The sequence below is a fragment of the Grus americana genome, chromosome 1 (assembly GCF_028858705.1).
Source record: "Grus americana isolate bGruAme1 chromosome 1, bGruAme1.mat, whole genome shotgun sequence".
NCBI lineage: Eukaryota > Metazoa > Chordata > Aves > Gruiformes > Gruidae > Grus > Grus americana.
The window spans coordinates 326,210-341,085 of NC_072852.1; the positions used below are offsets into that span (position 1 = coordinate 326,210).

General features: G+C 50.7%; 1 protein-coding gene across 9 annotated transcripts in view; it reads left to right on the forward strand.

Annotated features, from left to right (window-relative positions):
• Positions 1–14,876, forward strand: part of SHANK3 (SH3 and multiple ankyrin repeat domains 3) — a 383,466-nt gene that overhangs the window by 66,214 nt on the left and 302,376 nt on the right. For all 9 annotated transcript variants that reach the window (XR_008574833.1, XR_008574834.1, XM_054811562.1 and 6 more), the window contains exons 5-6: positions 1,856–1,927; positions 14,601–14,709. Coding sequence is in view for 7 of the 9 variants with exons in the window: in XM_054811562.1 (XP_054667537.1) it covers positions 1,856–1,927; positions 14,601–14,709 (181 nt within the window). In the remaining 2 variants the exon portion in view is untranslated. The remainder of the gene's footprint in view (positions 1–1,855; positions 1,928–14,600; positions 14,710–14,876) is intronic.

The following is a 14,876-nucleotide window of genomic DNA, read 5'->3' on the forward strand; positions in this document are numbered from 1 at the left end:
CTTCAGTCGCTTCTTCAGAAGTTTTGCTGCTCAGTTTTGAGCAGCTGATGAGTTGTACAACTTAACTGTGCTTGGATGAGGTTTTTGCCTTGCACCTGTGGCAGCGTGCATTGCTCTTGCATCAAAGCCGATGTAGCCTGGCTTCCCTTTCTCAGTCCTGCCTCGCTGATGCGCTGCCCTGGCCCCTGCCTGCACAGCGTGGGGCAGCTGGGAGCCCTGCAGGACCTTCCCCAAGGCTGGGCACTGGGAGGGCAGCAGTGGGGGACTCCACCTGAGCCGGTGCGTTCGGGCAGGAAGCTGAAAGCGAGCGATCCGCAGAGCAGCGCTGCCCCGGCTCAGCCAGAGCGCTGCCCAGGGCTCGGAGGCGGAGGCTGGGAGCATAGCTCGTTTGCAGACCCTCTAATGTGGTGCCGGGGGTGAAGAGGAGCCACTGAAGGATGCTTGCATGACTGCATAGGGAGGCACAGAGGATCCCTGACACTGGCAGTGTCTGCAGAGGACCAACACCTGTAAATCAGTGGGCAAGACAATTTTTACCGTGGAATGATTTAAAAAAAAAGATGTGTGAGAAAACATCTGCCAAGCAGTACAAGTTTGTGATAGACTGAAAATGTGCTAATATTTTGCCAGTATTGAAAAGTAAGTGGGATGAGTTTAGTAACTGCAGTCCAAAGATAACTTGGTGTCATTTCCAGCTGAAATAATGAAATGTTGATGGAGGATTAAGTTCGTAGCAATTCAAAATCTCAGAATACAATTCATGCATTGAAAAAAGATCTAGTCAAACAAATCCAATTTCATTCTTTAAGGAAATTGTAATTCTGCTTGATAAAGATAACTATACAAAGGTAGCAGCCACTTGGGGGTACTTGATTTTGTTCTACGTGATATTCAAGTTCAGGATTAGCACTATTAAAGCATCAGTAGGACAAGTGCCACTGGCTAACTAATCTGATGAAAAGCATTGTCACTGCAGTCATCACTGCACAGATGTATTTCTAGTGGGGTTTCTTAGGGACCAACGTCAAGCTTGATGTGGTTACCCCAGGGATCTGGGTGTAAATGTAAAATCACTGCTGATAAAGTCTTATTACACAAAGTATGGCAGAGAATGTAACAATGTCGCCTGTGCTGTCCAGGTCATTTGCTAAGTGGGGGTCCCATCGAAGTGTGCTCTAAGTCAGCCAAATGACAAACATACAGGGACAAGGAGTGCTTGCAAAGGAAGGACTCTGTGGAAAACAAAGTTTCTGAAGAAATTTTTTTGAAACCTAACAGTAATTCCCAGTGTGATGCTGTGGCACAACGTGACCCTGCAATCCTTCAGTGTACCCTGACAAGTAGTGAGTCGGTTTTAGGAGTGGTTGGGGTGGAAGTGGTTGGTATTGGAGCAATACGTGGGCGAGAGTCAGTGTACTTGAAAGGACATTGGAAAGAGGCACGGCACAGAAAAGAGCAGCAGAAATGATCTGAGAACAGAAGATCCCTCAATGAGAGATTTTGAGCTCAGCCTGCTTACAGGGAGGCCAGCTTGAGACCACCTGTGTAAGAACTGTCCTGTCCAACTGTTCTGTTGTTAGAGAAATCCCTAATTAATTGGGAAGAAGCAGAACAAAGCCCACACTAAAAGCTGAAGCCAGACAGATTCATATGAAAAACTGGTCAGAATTTCTTTAGTGAGGAAAGCAATTAACTATTATAGCAAATTATGAAGAACAGTGTATTCTGTACCTGTTGTTTTCAGATACAGGCTGAATGTCTTCATGCAATATGACATTTACTGGAGCTGCTCAAGAGCAGTTTGATGCTGAGTGGGTTTTGTTCATCTCATATCTGACATTCTTCCCTCTTGCAGTTCCGGTACAAAAGGCGTGTGTACACCCAGACTTTGCTGGATGACAAGCAGTTTGCCAAGCTCCACACAAAGGTAAGGCTGGAGTCTAGCTGGCAAGCTCAAAGCCCTGGTAGCATGTTGAGCACTGATGGTGGCCTACCACAGAGAGGATACCAGGTTTTGGGATGTTTCAGTCTTCCCTGCTTGCCAGGCTGCAAAGCACTCCCCAGGAATGGATGGTGCTTGCTGGAGCCTGGGGTGGTTTAGGTGGGGGTGCAAGCTGAAGGACCCCATCGAGCCATGGTAGAGTGCCCACACAGGGATGGACTTGCACGGCTTATGTGTACTTGCAGGAAGGTATGTGGTTGGACTAGGCTCTGCGGGAGAGCGTGGGGTCAGCTTTCCATGGGGTGGTGAGGCAGAGGAACACATGATGGGCCGGCTGAAGAGAAGCTTTATTCTCTGACACGGAGGAGTCACTAAATGCCTGGAAAGCACAATGGTGCGCATTGAAGAGCACGCCTTCCCTTCCCCCAGCGAGAGGCTGCAGCACGCCTCCACCTTGCACGCGGGCTCGTGGCCTTGTCTCTGGCTTTAACCCATGCCTTTGGGTCAGGATTTCGCTGGTAGGATCCTCATGTGAAGTGGAAAGCACTCTTGGTCTACTGCAGTCCCACATGTCGTGGGCAGTGATCAAGGCATATGTCAGTATTAATGGTGCAGGCACAGAACGGGCCATCTAGGTGTTTGGAGAACAGGGAGTGTGGCAGGAATGGTGCTTTTGCATGCATGGGTGTTTCTGGGAGGAGAGGCACCCCACCAAAACTACTGGGCTCTGCAGCCAGGGACACCCCAGCTGGCACAGCCGGAGGGTCAGGGATGCTAATGGTGACCAGGCCTTGGGTACGTGTTGGCTGGATGCCCTCTTGCATTGCTCTCCCCCCGGGCAGCTGTAGCTGTGGTGGTCCCATGATGTCACTTCTTGCCTAAGAAATGAAGACCAATAATTGTGGAGAGGTCTGGGACCATCAGAAGATTTCTGCTGCCACTAACAGTTGTGCCTTGAGATGGCATGTTTCCCTGTGGGGACTTTGATGGTTCCTGGGAGGCTGGGGCCAGCGGCACGTGGGAACTGCAAGACAGGAGGGAGGAGGTGGGCTCCGGCAGTGCGGTGGCCATTGCACAGCTGGGCAGCATTCGAACTGCTGGGCGACACGAGGACATCTTCAGCCCCTATCAAACTCATTTTCCGGGAGAGTCTGTGGGGAAGGACTGGGGCAGGGAGTGGTGGTGTGGAGAGGCACGTAGGGATGGCCCGTGTGTGGAGGACACTGTGCAGAGAGGCTTTGGAGGTTCTTGTTTAGGAAGGACGTGGGACTGGCCAGGACGCCAGGGCTCCCTGCTAGCTCCCTTGTTGTGTGTATAACAAGCTCCCTCGGAAACCCCCCCGTGCAGAGCGACCGCTTCCCACTGAGGGCTGGGCAGCCTCTGGGCTGTTTTCCTTTTGCCCTCTGACGAGACACGTGCTGTTGTGTGCCTTGACCCTTCTCGGCTGCTCGGCCGCTCTCGCCCGATAGCCAGCAGCTCTGAGACACACGCAGGAGGTGCCCAGGGCCGGGCGGCTGTGGAGGCGTGCTCGGGCGCAGTGCCTCCTCCTCGGCCTCCTGGCAGCCCGTGTTGCCGCTGGGTGCAGGGCACCCGTGCGTGGCTCCTGCCACGGGTCTTCAGGGTGGTGCTTTGCTTCTGGTCACATCTGCTCTGCAAGAGACAGGCAGACAGGGGTTGTAAATTTTCATTTAACAGGTACAACAGCAAGAGCTGAGCTAGGTGGAGCCACAGACGTAAAGCAGAAGGGAAGAAAACCTTCTCCCAAAGGACTTGACCTACCCCAAAGGCAAAAATCTTTTTCATGGGAAGAAGCAGGTCCTCTGTGTTTTGTTTGCAAGAAGCAGGTCCTCTGCCTTTGGTTTGCAGAGCTGCAGAAACAAGAAACAAAATGCTGTTAGGGTTCAGGTTTGACTCACGAAGATTGAAGTCACGAGGCTTCTGTCTGGTGGCATAAGAGTATCCAGGCAGCAAATCTGGAAAGCTCTCAGCATCTTCCTGGCGCCCGGAAGCGTGAATCACGGTCCTCCTGAGTCTTGCCAGTGAGAGACCATGCCTGCTGGAGGGAGGGCTGGAGGCGTCTGCCACAGGGAGACCCGAGCAGCAGCATCTGAGGACTTCCCCTACGAGTGTCTGGTAGCCATAAATGCACTTTATGAAATATTCACTTAATCTCCATGCTTTCATTTCTACTTAAAACCAAATTTCCTTCATGTTGTTTCTTTATTTTTAAACTATCCCTTGCCGATAAAATACGGCATCTGAGCAAGATCCTGCACCTCCTTTTGCCTCCATCAAGAGGATGCTGATGGGTGTTTCCTTTGGCTGGTGTTTTCCTAGAGCCCGCGGGTACCCTGGGCCACGGTGCTTGTGGGGGTCACAAGAGGAGCCCTCGTCCTGCCCTGGGGCTGCTCTGTGGGGGTGCGGAGTGAGGGAGGCGGCGGAGGCAGCCGCAGGGTGTAGTGCCAGGAGGGGTGCAAGCAGGAGACGTGCTCGTGCTGGCCACTCGTTGGAGCGATGCCGGCACTGAGAGCTCTCGGTGTGGTGGTGTGACTTACCCGCCCGGCACAGATCGACGCTGTTTTTGCTGGGAGAGGGTCAGAGCAGAGCGTGCGTGTGCAGCCTCCTGGCAGCTGGCTTGAGGATGAGAGGGGGATGGAGCACAGAGGGACATGGGCTCCTCTCTGGGACGGTGGCTGGCTGAGCAGAGAGAAAACTGGCAAGCTGCTGGGGACTGCAGACCCCGAGCGAAGAGCACGGTACTGCCTGCTTCTGCCCCGTCTGCTGTGCCGCCTCCACTATGGCTGCGCCAGGCACCGCCGGGCGAGGGGATGTGGGGAACAGTCCTCCCACGGTGACACCGACCCCGCAGAGGGATGCTGCAGGGGCTGGCGGCAGGGCAGGACCGGGTGGGGGGTTCATTCCCCATGTCAAACGCGCAGTGAGGAGGTGTCTCTGAGCTGACTCGGGGAACGGCTGGCTCCTCCACCGCTGCAGGCTTGTGCAGGCTTGTGCATTGGGTCGGCTGCTGCGGGGGTTTCTGCTTCTGTCTGTGCATTTATGGGTTGGTGTTTTCTTCTGGGAAAGCAGATGCACGGAGGTGATGCCTCTGCGATGTGGTGCAGACTGTACACGTTGCTTGAGGCATGAGGCTTCTCTGTTATTTATAGTGATGCCTAATTGCTCGGGCAGTGAAATACCATTTTATTCTGAGATGTGGTAATTTAAAGGGCTGTGAAGGATTAGTTTTAGGTCTAATAGGATGGTGGGACTACTCCTGAGGCTGTGGTATGTGCAAAATCTTTAGGCCTGTGGCTAATGGTCTCACCTCAATGAAAGCAAAGTATGAACCTGTTCAGAGTTTAGGGTCTGACTTTTCATGGCAAGATACACTGCCTGAATCTTTTAATGACCTTGAAACATGATGCTTAACTGCCATTAAAAAAGAAAAACAAAAATAAAAATAACTCCTTTTTTTGACTTGTTCTAAGAAGTGGGGAAACTGATTTCTTGTATCACTAGCAATAACGAAGTGACTTGGTAGAATCAGTCAATCAGCCTCAGTCCCTTGCACCTCTTGGAATCTGCAGGCAGTGACATTTCTTGTAGATATTCTCCCCGTTGAATTGCAGTAGACCATTTAGAAATGGAAGTACAAAAAATTGCGTTTTAGAAAAGGGTAATCCCATTGTGCTCATAAACAAAAATCTGTGCAGAAAAATCTTGGCATTTACCAGAATGTCCACAAAGGACGTTGTGCTACCAAGAGACTTGGCATATTACCACCCTGCAGGGGAAAGAAGCAACACATTTAAAACACACTTAAAGTAATTATTAGGAGCATGTATGCCATTACTGTGGTAGATGACTGACATTAGCAAAGAGCCAGAAGCGCTGGCTGCAGACGGCGATCCTCTCGTGCTGCAAACTGTACAGTTAGAGAAGAATGGCAGCCCTGGCGTGGGGCTGGGGCGGGTGCAGGCAGGGGCTGCAGGCAGACCGAGGGTGGCGAAACAATGAGAAGGTGTCGGCTTGGTGGACATCACCCACAGCAGGTCCACAGCGTGACTGTCACCACCTTTCCTGTTGGGGCTAGTGCGCAAGAGGGGTGGTTGTAGCGGGGAGGGGACGGTGGCACTGCCCTGCGGAGAGCGGGACGCGGGGGACGTCTTCACCCAAGGAGCACCTGCGTGAGGGGAGCGACTGCCATGGCCATGGCGATGCTGGGAGGTGACAGCAGAAAGGAGCTGGTGCAGGCTGTGAAGGACCTCAGGAAGAGATCAAGGCTGGGGCAAGGATTCCAGACCCGAGGATGGAGAACAGGGTGGTGTATTGCTGTTTGCTCTTTTGCACTGCCATCAGTGCCATCTGTGTCTCAGGGCCCCCCTTTACAGCAAGAAACACATCGGACTTCATAAACTGGCGTATCAAAGCTGGCAGCAAATGAGGCCCATCCTGTCCTGCCTCTCTGCTGCAGGAGGCCTCTCGCTTGTCTTCCCGCTGACTTCTTCTCTACCCAGACAAACTAACGAAGGAAGGGCAGGACAGCAGGATCTAATGGCTGAGCACATGTGAAGGCTGCCCTGGGTGACCACAGCCCATCCAGCTGCCATCCTCCTCTGGTAACAGCTGACTGACATTTCAGTGTGTCTTTGCAGGGAAACAGAGGGGCGAAAGCGAAAAAGCTGGTTGAGATAAAGACAGTTTAACAGGTAAAGCAAAAGCTGTGCACGCAGGCAAAGCAAAATCAGGAATTCATCCACTGCTTCCCATCACAGGCAGGTGTTCAGCCATCTCCAGGACAGCAGGGCTCCATCACGTGTGATGGTGACTTGGGAAGACAAACGCCATCACTTGAAACGTCCCCCCTTCCTCCTCCTTCCCCAGCTTTTATTGCTGAGCACGACATCCTGTGGGCTGGGATATCGCTTGGTCAGTGGGGTCAGCTGTCCCGGCTGAGCCCCCTCCCAGCTCCTCGTGCACCCCCAGCCATCCTGCTGGCAGGGCAGGGTGAGGAGCAGAACAGCCCTTGGTGCTGTGCAAGCACTGCTCAGCGGTAACTAACACATCCCTGTGTTATCAGCACTGTTTTCAGCACAAATCCAAGGTGTAGCCCCATACCAGCTACTGTGAAGAAATGCAGCTCTCTCCCAGCCAAAGCCGGTACATCCCGGCAGCGTCCATGCGGAGGAGGTGTCCCCGCTGGGGAGGTGCTGTGGGCAGGACGGCGGGGCTGCCCCCGCTCCTTTGCGAGGACTCGGCTGCCTCCATGCATGGGCCTCTGCAGGGCCTCAGTCCTGCTCACGTTGGGGGTGCTCCGGGCGGGCGTGGAGATGTGCTGAGCCGGCCTCCGAGGCTGCGGTTAAACTTTGTGATGTGTCATGAAATCGATTCTTTGACGTTTCAGTGGGTATCAGTGAGGTGTCTGTTTGCTGCTGCCTAATGGCCGGTGTGAGAGCTTGTCACACAGCCGGTGTGAGGGAGGGTGGTCTTCCTCAGCCCCTTCCAGGGCCGGTGACGCTGTGGCAGCTGCCGTGCTCTGGAAAGCGGATGGTTTGTCTTAATTCCAGCTGCTGTTTGGAGCAAACTGGACCCTGAAAAAAGATTAGTCTTTCCTCAGTACTCAAATTGCTGGAAACATCAGCGTGTGCTTAACGTGAAGGGGATGTGTTGTCTTTCCGCTCCTGCAGAGCACCCGAGCCGGGTGCCTGCGGTTGGCTTCCCCCCGCACCCAGCCTGCGGTGAATAGCAAGTGACAGAATAATTTCTCTGCAAGAAGAATATCTCATTTATTTTCTTTCATTTCAATTCAAGAGAGAGAGAAGCTTGTTCCCTCGCACCAGTTTGCTCTCAATGAGCTTTTCTTTTCTGGAGGGTGTTGATTTTTCTTGCGGTTTGGTGCTAGCGGAGGATAATGGACTGCGGCACGGCGGCTGCCAGCTGGGCGGCTGGAGCTGCGCCCCGTCCCCAGGCGCTCTCCCGGCGCGAACCTCCTCACTCTTGTGAACAAACAAAAGTGCCTCCAACTTGCTCAGGAGTCATCTGCCGAGGCGGGTGTAACGATACGTGAGCTGAAGCACCGGAGCCACGGTTCGGGCAGGAGCCCCGGTGGCTCCGGGCCAAAGGGTGATGGCAGACCCCGGCTTTGGTTCCTGTCCCTCCTTACGGGGATCCTCCTCCTCCTCGGGGAGCAGCGCAGCCTTACCCACAAGAAAGAAGATCCCAAAGACAGGGATTGCTTCCCAAAGGGTTTCCGGATAGCAGGCGGGAGATACAGGAGATGTGAGCCCCGCTCTGTCGCAGTTCCCTTACAGACCTCGTTGGTCCCGGTGCGGGGTGAGAGGGGTCCCGCCTGCCCGCAGCCCCGAGCCCCCAGCCCTGCCCGGGCCGTGCCACCTGCTGCTGCTTGCGAAGGCACCAGGGAAATAAGGGACTTAAAAGTCCCCTTAAAATAGCAAGGCGGAGTCTTACTCTGAGCTTTAATTTTATTTGCATGAGGTTTTGTTGGGTCTTGGGTTTTTTTTTCCTCCCCAGAGAAAGCTTGCTTCGCTCTGGCTACTGTAGCCGTTCAAACATATCGATTTGCAAATCACCATAATCTTCACACTGAATATGGTGCTTTTGCTCACGGGAAGATCCGTTATGAGTGTTTGTTTAAGCAGTTAGATAGCTTTATATAAATACATTTAGGTTTTAATTTTTGCATGTAGGAAATGGGATGCCATGCCTTTACTGGCTTCTGATTATTTTTTTATTCTTTTGATTTCTATCAAACTGCATTTGGATGAAAGCTGAAATTCAATTAAAATTAAAGCAAAATAACATTTTAAATTGTGTCCGTATCAAATAAATGTTGCTTGAATGTACTGGACACGGAAGATGAAAAGTAAATTTATCAGTACATATCTTTTGTATTTAAAGCTGACTGATCTTTTAAACAAAGGAAGATTTGGTTTGTATGAGTGGTTCTCATCACAAATTCTCAAAGGTATTTAAGTGCCAGGAAATAAGCAAGTATCTAGTGAGATTTCAAAATTGCCTAAGCGGTTTAGGCATCTGCTTAGCTCCCCTTGATTTCAGTGGGAGTCTGACATTTGCTCTCTCTCTTCATGTCTAGTCACCTTAATACATTTGAAAACCTGGCCCCAAATCCCTCAAGTTCCTAGAATAATGAGATCTCATTCCTTTCCCACCAGGGTTTTATTCATAGGTTGGGGGAGGAAAACAAGCTTCCTTACTTTCTCAGTTCTCAAATCTCCTTTCAGCTTTGAGTGAATCAGTCGAAATAATAAGGAAAATATTCTGTGTTTCTAGCTAAATTGAAATGGAAAACAATCAGATAGGAAAGCTTTTCTATGCAGTGTAAGCTGAAAAAAACGACACGGAAGAATGTAAATACCAGTGTTTGCTTCATTGTGAAAAGTGGATATAATGTGCCCAGCAAGGGACATGGCTGTGACATATTTGTAGTGTTTGAGTTCATTTCAAAAGCTAAGTATATTTTGCTTCTGATTCTGAATGAAAAAAGCACGTTTGAATTCATAACTATTGGCAGAAGGGCCATTTAACCAGTACATTTTTGTGAATGCTTGTAAATACAGACAGCCGCATCAGCTGTCGTGCTGCAAACTCGGGTTAAACAGGTGCCTTTTGAAGATGGGAGATACCTTCAGGGCAACTGAAATCTTATGCAAGTGAAAACATTGAAGCCAGGATCGAATTGTTGTTGGCTTGGCGCCGCTCCGTGTGCTGCAGCTCTGGGGGCTGCTGCAATGACCACGGTCGTGCCTGGGTGGGGAGCAGCTCCCTGAGAGCCCCTGCGTCCCCTCTGCGAGGAGGGGGCTGTGGGGACGGCCGTGCCGCGTGTGGGGATGGCAGCGCGGTTCTGGTTGCACCGCGCAGTGCTGGAATGGTTTTGGTTGAGCTCTTTGGTCGGACCTGTGCTGTGCTTCGGTGTGTTGTTCAAGCATTGGGTGCCTCGGGTCTGGCTGCACTGGCTTGCTGGGAATGGGCTGCTTTGACCAAACCAGCCGAAATGGCACCTGGGGGCTGCGGGCTGTGGAGGGGGCATTGCACACACACACACAACCCCCCCGCCATCTGCAGATGCCTTGGCAGAGCTGGGGTTCCTCCACAGGGGGTCCCCAGACCTGACGCAGCTTCTCTCCAGGGACCCTGACGGATGCCCGGGAGGTGCTGGGAGTGAGCAGGGAGCTTGACGGGGCGTTCCAGTTCTCCAGTTATTGGGCTGCAAAGGCAGGATATGCCTCCAACGAAGAGAGTCCCTGGATCTTGATGCAGTGGTTTCAAGCATATACTGACGAGGACATCTCAATTAGCAAGTTCCTGTTCATTTACCCAATACAGTTTCTGTTATTTCCCAAATCTGGCTATTGACGTAGCGCCGTAGAGCTATCTGGGAAGTATCAGACTGCCTCCCCAGAATTTGTGCGTAGAAATGGTGATCTCCTTCTCTCTGTGGTCATAGAAATATTGAACTTGAGTCAAACAACGTATTTTTCTATAACTTTATTCTGGAAAACAGCTTAATTGAGCTAATTATATACTTCTCTGTTGGTAAAGAATAAGAAACCGAAAACTGATAACGAGAAGTGTTGGGCCGTTCTGCTCTCACACGCTGCTGCTCCCCGTTTCTGTGGTCACTCCAGTTGCCACCAGGTTACCCAAACGCACAGCTCCAAACCCGCCGTCTTTTGGCAGTGAAATGTGTTCGCTGACCCTGCTCCTGACTGCTCAACCACGTCTCCTGCCAGAGCTCACCGCCTCCACTGCACAAGCACAGATCCTAGTTAGGCCTGATCAGAGACACCATCTAGGTTGTGATCTTCTTTTTATTTTTCCCCTTTTTTGGTCTCGTTCCTTGTTATGCCTTAATTCAGGTTTGTTTGTAAGTGGAGCAAGGCTGTCACCTAAATCCTGGGCATGGGATTCTTGTAATGCCATAATGTTACGCCTCTGGGCGGATGGTCTTTATCTATATTCTCAGTTTTCTTAGGCATTTTCATTGTTCCTTGAGGTCTAGGACCAAACCGGAGGAACAGAACTGGGCCAGAAATCACTGTGCTGGTGTCCTACCCTTTCCCCATACTGTTAAGTTTGTGAATTGCAGCAACCTCTTAACGTGGGCACCGAGCTGCACACCTGGAACATGCTGCAGCACAGATAGGCAGCTACGAACTGATGGAACGAGATTTTTTTCCTATGTAAAAATTAGTGGTTAAGTCCCTGGACTTTATAAATTATTTTTGAGGCATTACTGTGGATTTGGTCTGAGACCTTGGATAGATGAACCTTCTTTGCTCTTCATCTGGAAATTCAGAGTAGTAATTGATTTCCCCCAAAGGGAAATTCCGTGTGTAGACCTGTTCATGCCTGCGTGGTGCACAGGACCACGATGACAAACAAGCATCTACAGTGGGAGAATGCAGATCCCAGAACTGAGGATGCCTTCTCTGCATCCTCCTTTCGCTCATGCGCTCTCTTCAGTTCCCTTTCTAAATGTAAAAGGTACTATTAAAAGTTGACATATTGCATCAACTTCCTACTGTCTGAAGGTGTTTTCAATTCCTGAGCACCTAAAAAACTAGAAATATAACCAAGCACACTGCTGGGCATCAATGGTCTGGGTAGGACGCATTTCTGGGGCTGTAAGTAAGAGTCGCTGGCAGGAGCAGAACTTCAAGTTAGTGCCTGAGATGTGTCTGGAAGCAGCATAAAAGTGAAACTGCTGTAAGCCGCTGTCGCCGGTGCAGAGTTACGGCATTTGCCTTTGCAGGGAGTGCACATAAGTGCCTCTGTCCCTGGAGGCCCCAGGAAGGCTGCCGGGGCAGGGCCCTGCGTGGACAGAGGCTGCCAGCTTCAAGGGGATGGGCTGTGTGGCAGAGGGTCCCTTCCTTGGCTTGTGCCTCCATGTGTCCACTGGTGTGGTTCTTGGTGGGACTGGGCAGTGCCATTCTTGGCCATGGGCTTAGTGGGACCATGCATGGAGCATCATCTGTTGGGTTGGGTTAGCATCATCTGCTGAACGGCTGCTGGGAGGAGAAGAGGTGTATGGACGAACGGGAGTGGAAGGAACAGGGTTAAATCTGCGCAATCGGGTGATGGTTAGGAAGAGGCATTTTGGGATGGCATCCTGGAGGCGGTTGCTGGAGTTGTCAAGTCCCGTCTGTGCTATTGCTGGCAGGCAGCTGTGATTTCCTTCAGTGTTTCTGTACTTCTGCAGTAGCTGAAGGGATACTGAGCAGGAGGTGGATTTTGCTTTCAGTTACTTGCGAGGCGAGAGGGGATCTGGGGGAGAAGTAACACTGAACAGCGAGGGTCGGGGGAATGTCTTGCCACCCGAAAAGGCAGAGCTTGTGCCCTGCTGCAGTTGATGCCAGTTGCCCTTTTGCCGCGCTGATAAGAGCGTTGGTGCTGTGGGAATTGCTTATACTGCGCAATAGACATTTCCAGCACCTCCCAGTGCAGGTGACCCAACTCTTACCCTCTGAGTGGTTTCTCCTTGCTCGTGTGCACTGTCCTGCGGTTGCGTTGGGTCTGTCCTGGCAGCCCTGCCTGGGCTGGTGCCGTCTTGAGGGATGCGGGGGAGCACCCAGGGATGGGCAAGATGGGGAGCGGGGCCGTGTTCCGCACCGAGGGATCTGCTGTGGCATCCGCCATCCCTGGTGAATCCCTGCTCCTCCTGGCTCTTGCCTTACTGCGTTGTTGTCCCTGGGGCACTAAGGGGAGCGAACCTTGGAACTGAATTGCATGTTTGTGGCTTTGTGCATTATTTTGTGTGTTCCTGTGGCATTGGTATCTCTGCACGTGTCTGCATATTGCTGCAGACAGCCAGAGTGAGCAGGTCAAGTACTGGCACGGGTGCAGTAGAGCTGTTACCACAGGGTTTTGCCTCAGCTAATTAGCTCTGCTGAGATGGAGTAACGTTGCAGGGGGGTAGTGCGCTAAAATGGCTATGTAATTTTAAATACGTGACCTGGCTTCTTTATGGCATGGTTCCATGGTGCTGATTTTAGAAAAAATGTGCTATATGTTTTAGGCTTGGTTCTGCAGACTAACCACACAGAGACTGAATTTGGTTTAAATCAGATTCACAGCCCAGCATTAATTTGTCTCATTCCTGGAAAGTTTCATTTTGGTGTTATTTTCTGTCTGACTTCTTACAACGGTCTCCTTGGCGTGTCAGAGAAATAGCAGAGATGAGCTTGTGGGTCCCAAGGTTTGGGATTTGCAGGGTCCTCTGTAGAATTGGTTCTAAAAGTATTAAGTTTTCCCCCTAGAAAATTAAATTTTGACAAAATCAAAAATATTATGCAAAATAACATGATGAAATTTTGTTTAGGAAGCCTTTGAAAAGAATTGGACATGTTTCTCCATCCTGTTTGTTATTTTCAGATTTTCTTTTCCTATTTTCCAACTGGAAATCTTCAAAATGAAATTTGAAATGAAACACTTTGGAATTCATTTTGTTTCATGAAAGATATAATTTTTCTATATCAAATTAGGAGAAAATGTTGAAATTTGATTTCTTTCACTGGGTGAAAATTCTGCTTTGCTCGGACACGCTCAGCCAGCTGTGCAGTGGTTCACAGGAGCAAGAGCAGTTCTCTGACTGTTGGCTGCAGTTGGTTAGAGCTTTTCCCAAAGACTTCCCTCAGCTAATTGCACGGTATTTCTGCTGTGTCAGACACTTTCTAGAGTGCCTTTCCTAAAGCTGGCTACTGCAACGTTTGATTAAAATAAACTTGAAAACCCCCAGCCAACCTACAATCAAAGGTCTGAAAATCCAGACTGAAAATGTGTCTGAAATGGGTGTTTTCACACTGTAGTCTGTCCAAGCGTTGCCTGCCTTGCCTGGCAGAGTTGCAATTTCTAGAGTCTAGAAATTTAATAAAATAATGTTTTCATCACATATAGCTATCCAAAAGAGAAAAAAGGGAAAAAAAACCAACAAACCACAAACAACCAGGCAGACTTAAAGAAGAGTCTTTTGAGCACTCAGTCCCCTCAGGACAGCAATATTTAGTCTTTGGCCAAAGACAGAAAATTACACCAAGGATAAAGCACAGTTGCACAGCAGACAGTGTGGCAGCCATACAATAACGGTCAGTGTTTGAGTAGCTTGATCTTTCCTCCAAAGTGTTTTAAGTTCAGCAGGCAGATGGGTGATAAGCCCTTAAAATGTTTGTGACGCAACACGATGCACACGATGGTGCAGTGAGACGTGGATGAAACCCCAGCAGTACGGTTCGCTGTCGGTGGGATGCTGCTCAGCTGGCACACGTGCCTGTTGATGCGCCTGTGTCACAAGCGCGTGCAACCTGTGTGCCTGCCCTCACGGTGTGTAGGAACAGAAAGTGCTTTAGCAGGGGAATGGCGGTGGGGGCAGAGGGTGGTGGCTGGTGGCCCCTGACGGTTTCCATGGGGTGACCCAGCAATCTTGGTCTCGAGGAGAGGGACGGAAGGGCCATGTTCCATGTAGATTTGCAGCATACCCTCATGAGTTCTGGTGGGTGCTGCCCCATTATTCTTGATGGTTGCCTTGGGTCTCCTGAATGGGGATATTCCTCTGGTGGCTTCTTTCTTCATATTGGGGTGTTAACACTGTGTGTTGTGTTTTCCTGGGGTGTCATGGCTGCAGGCAAATCTGAAGAAGTTCATGGAGTACGTGCAGATGCTAAATGCGGAGAAGGTCTGCAGACTGCTGGAGAAGGGACTGGACCCCAACTTTCATGATCCGGATACTGGAGGTGAGACTGGCTTCCCCAGAGAGGGGAGGATGACAGAGCGGGGTTGGGGGAGAAAGCGTCCAGCGGACACAGTGGGAATTTGGGGAGTGGTTGTTTTTGAGGGGGTGTAGCAAATGATACATTGTCTGAAACATAAGGTTTGGAATAGGGGGACCTAAGTGGAATTT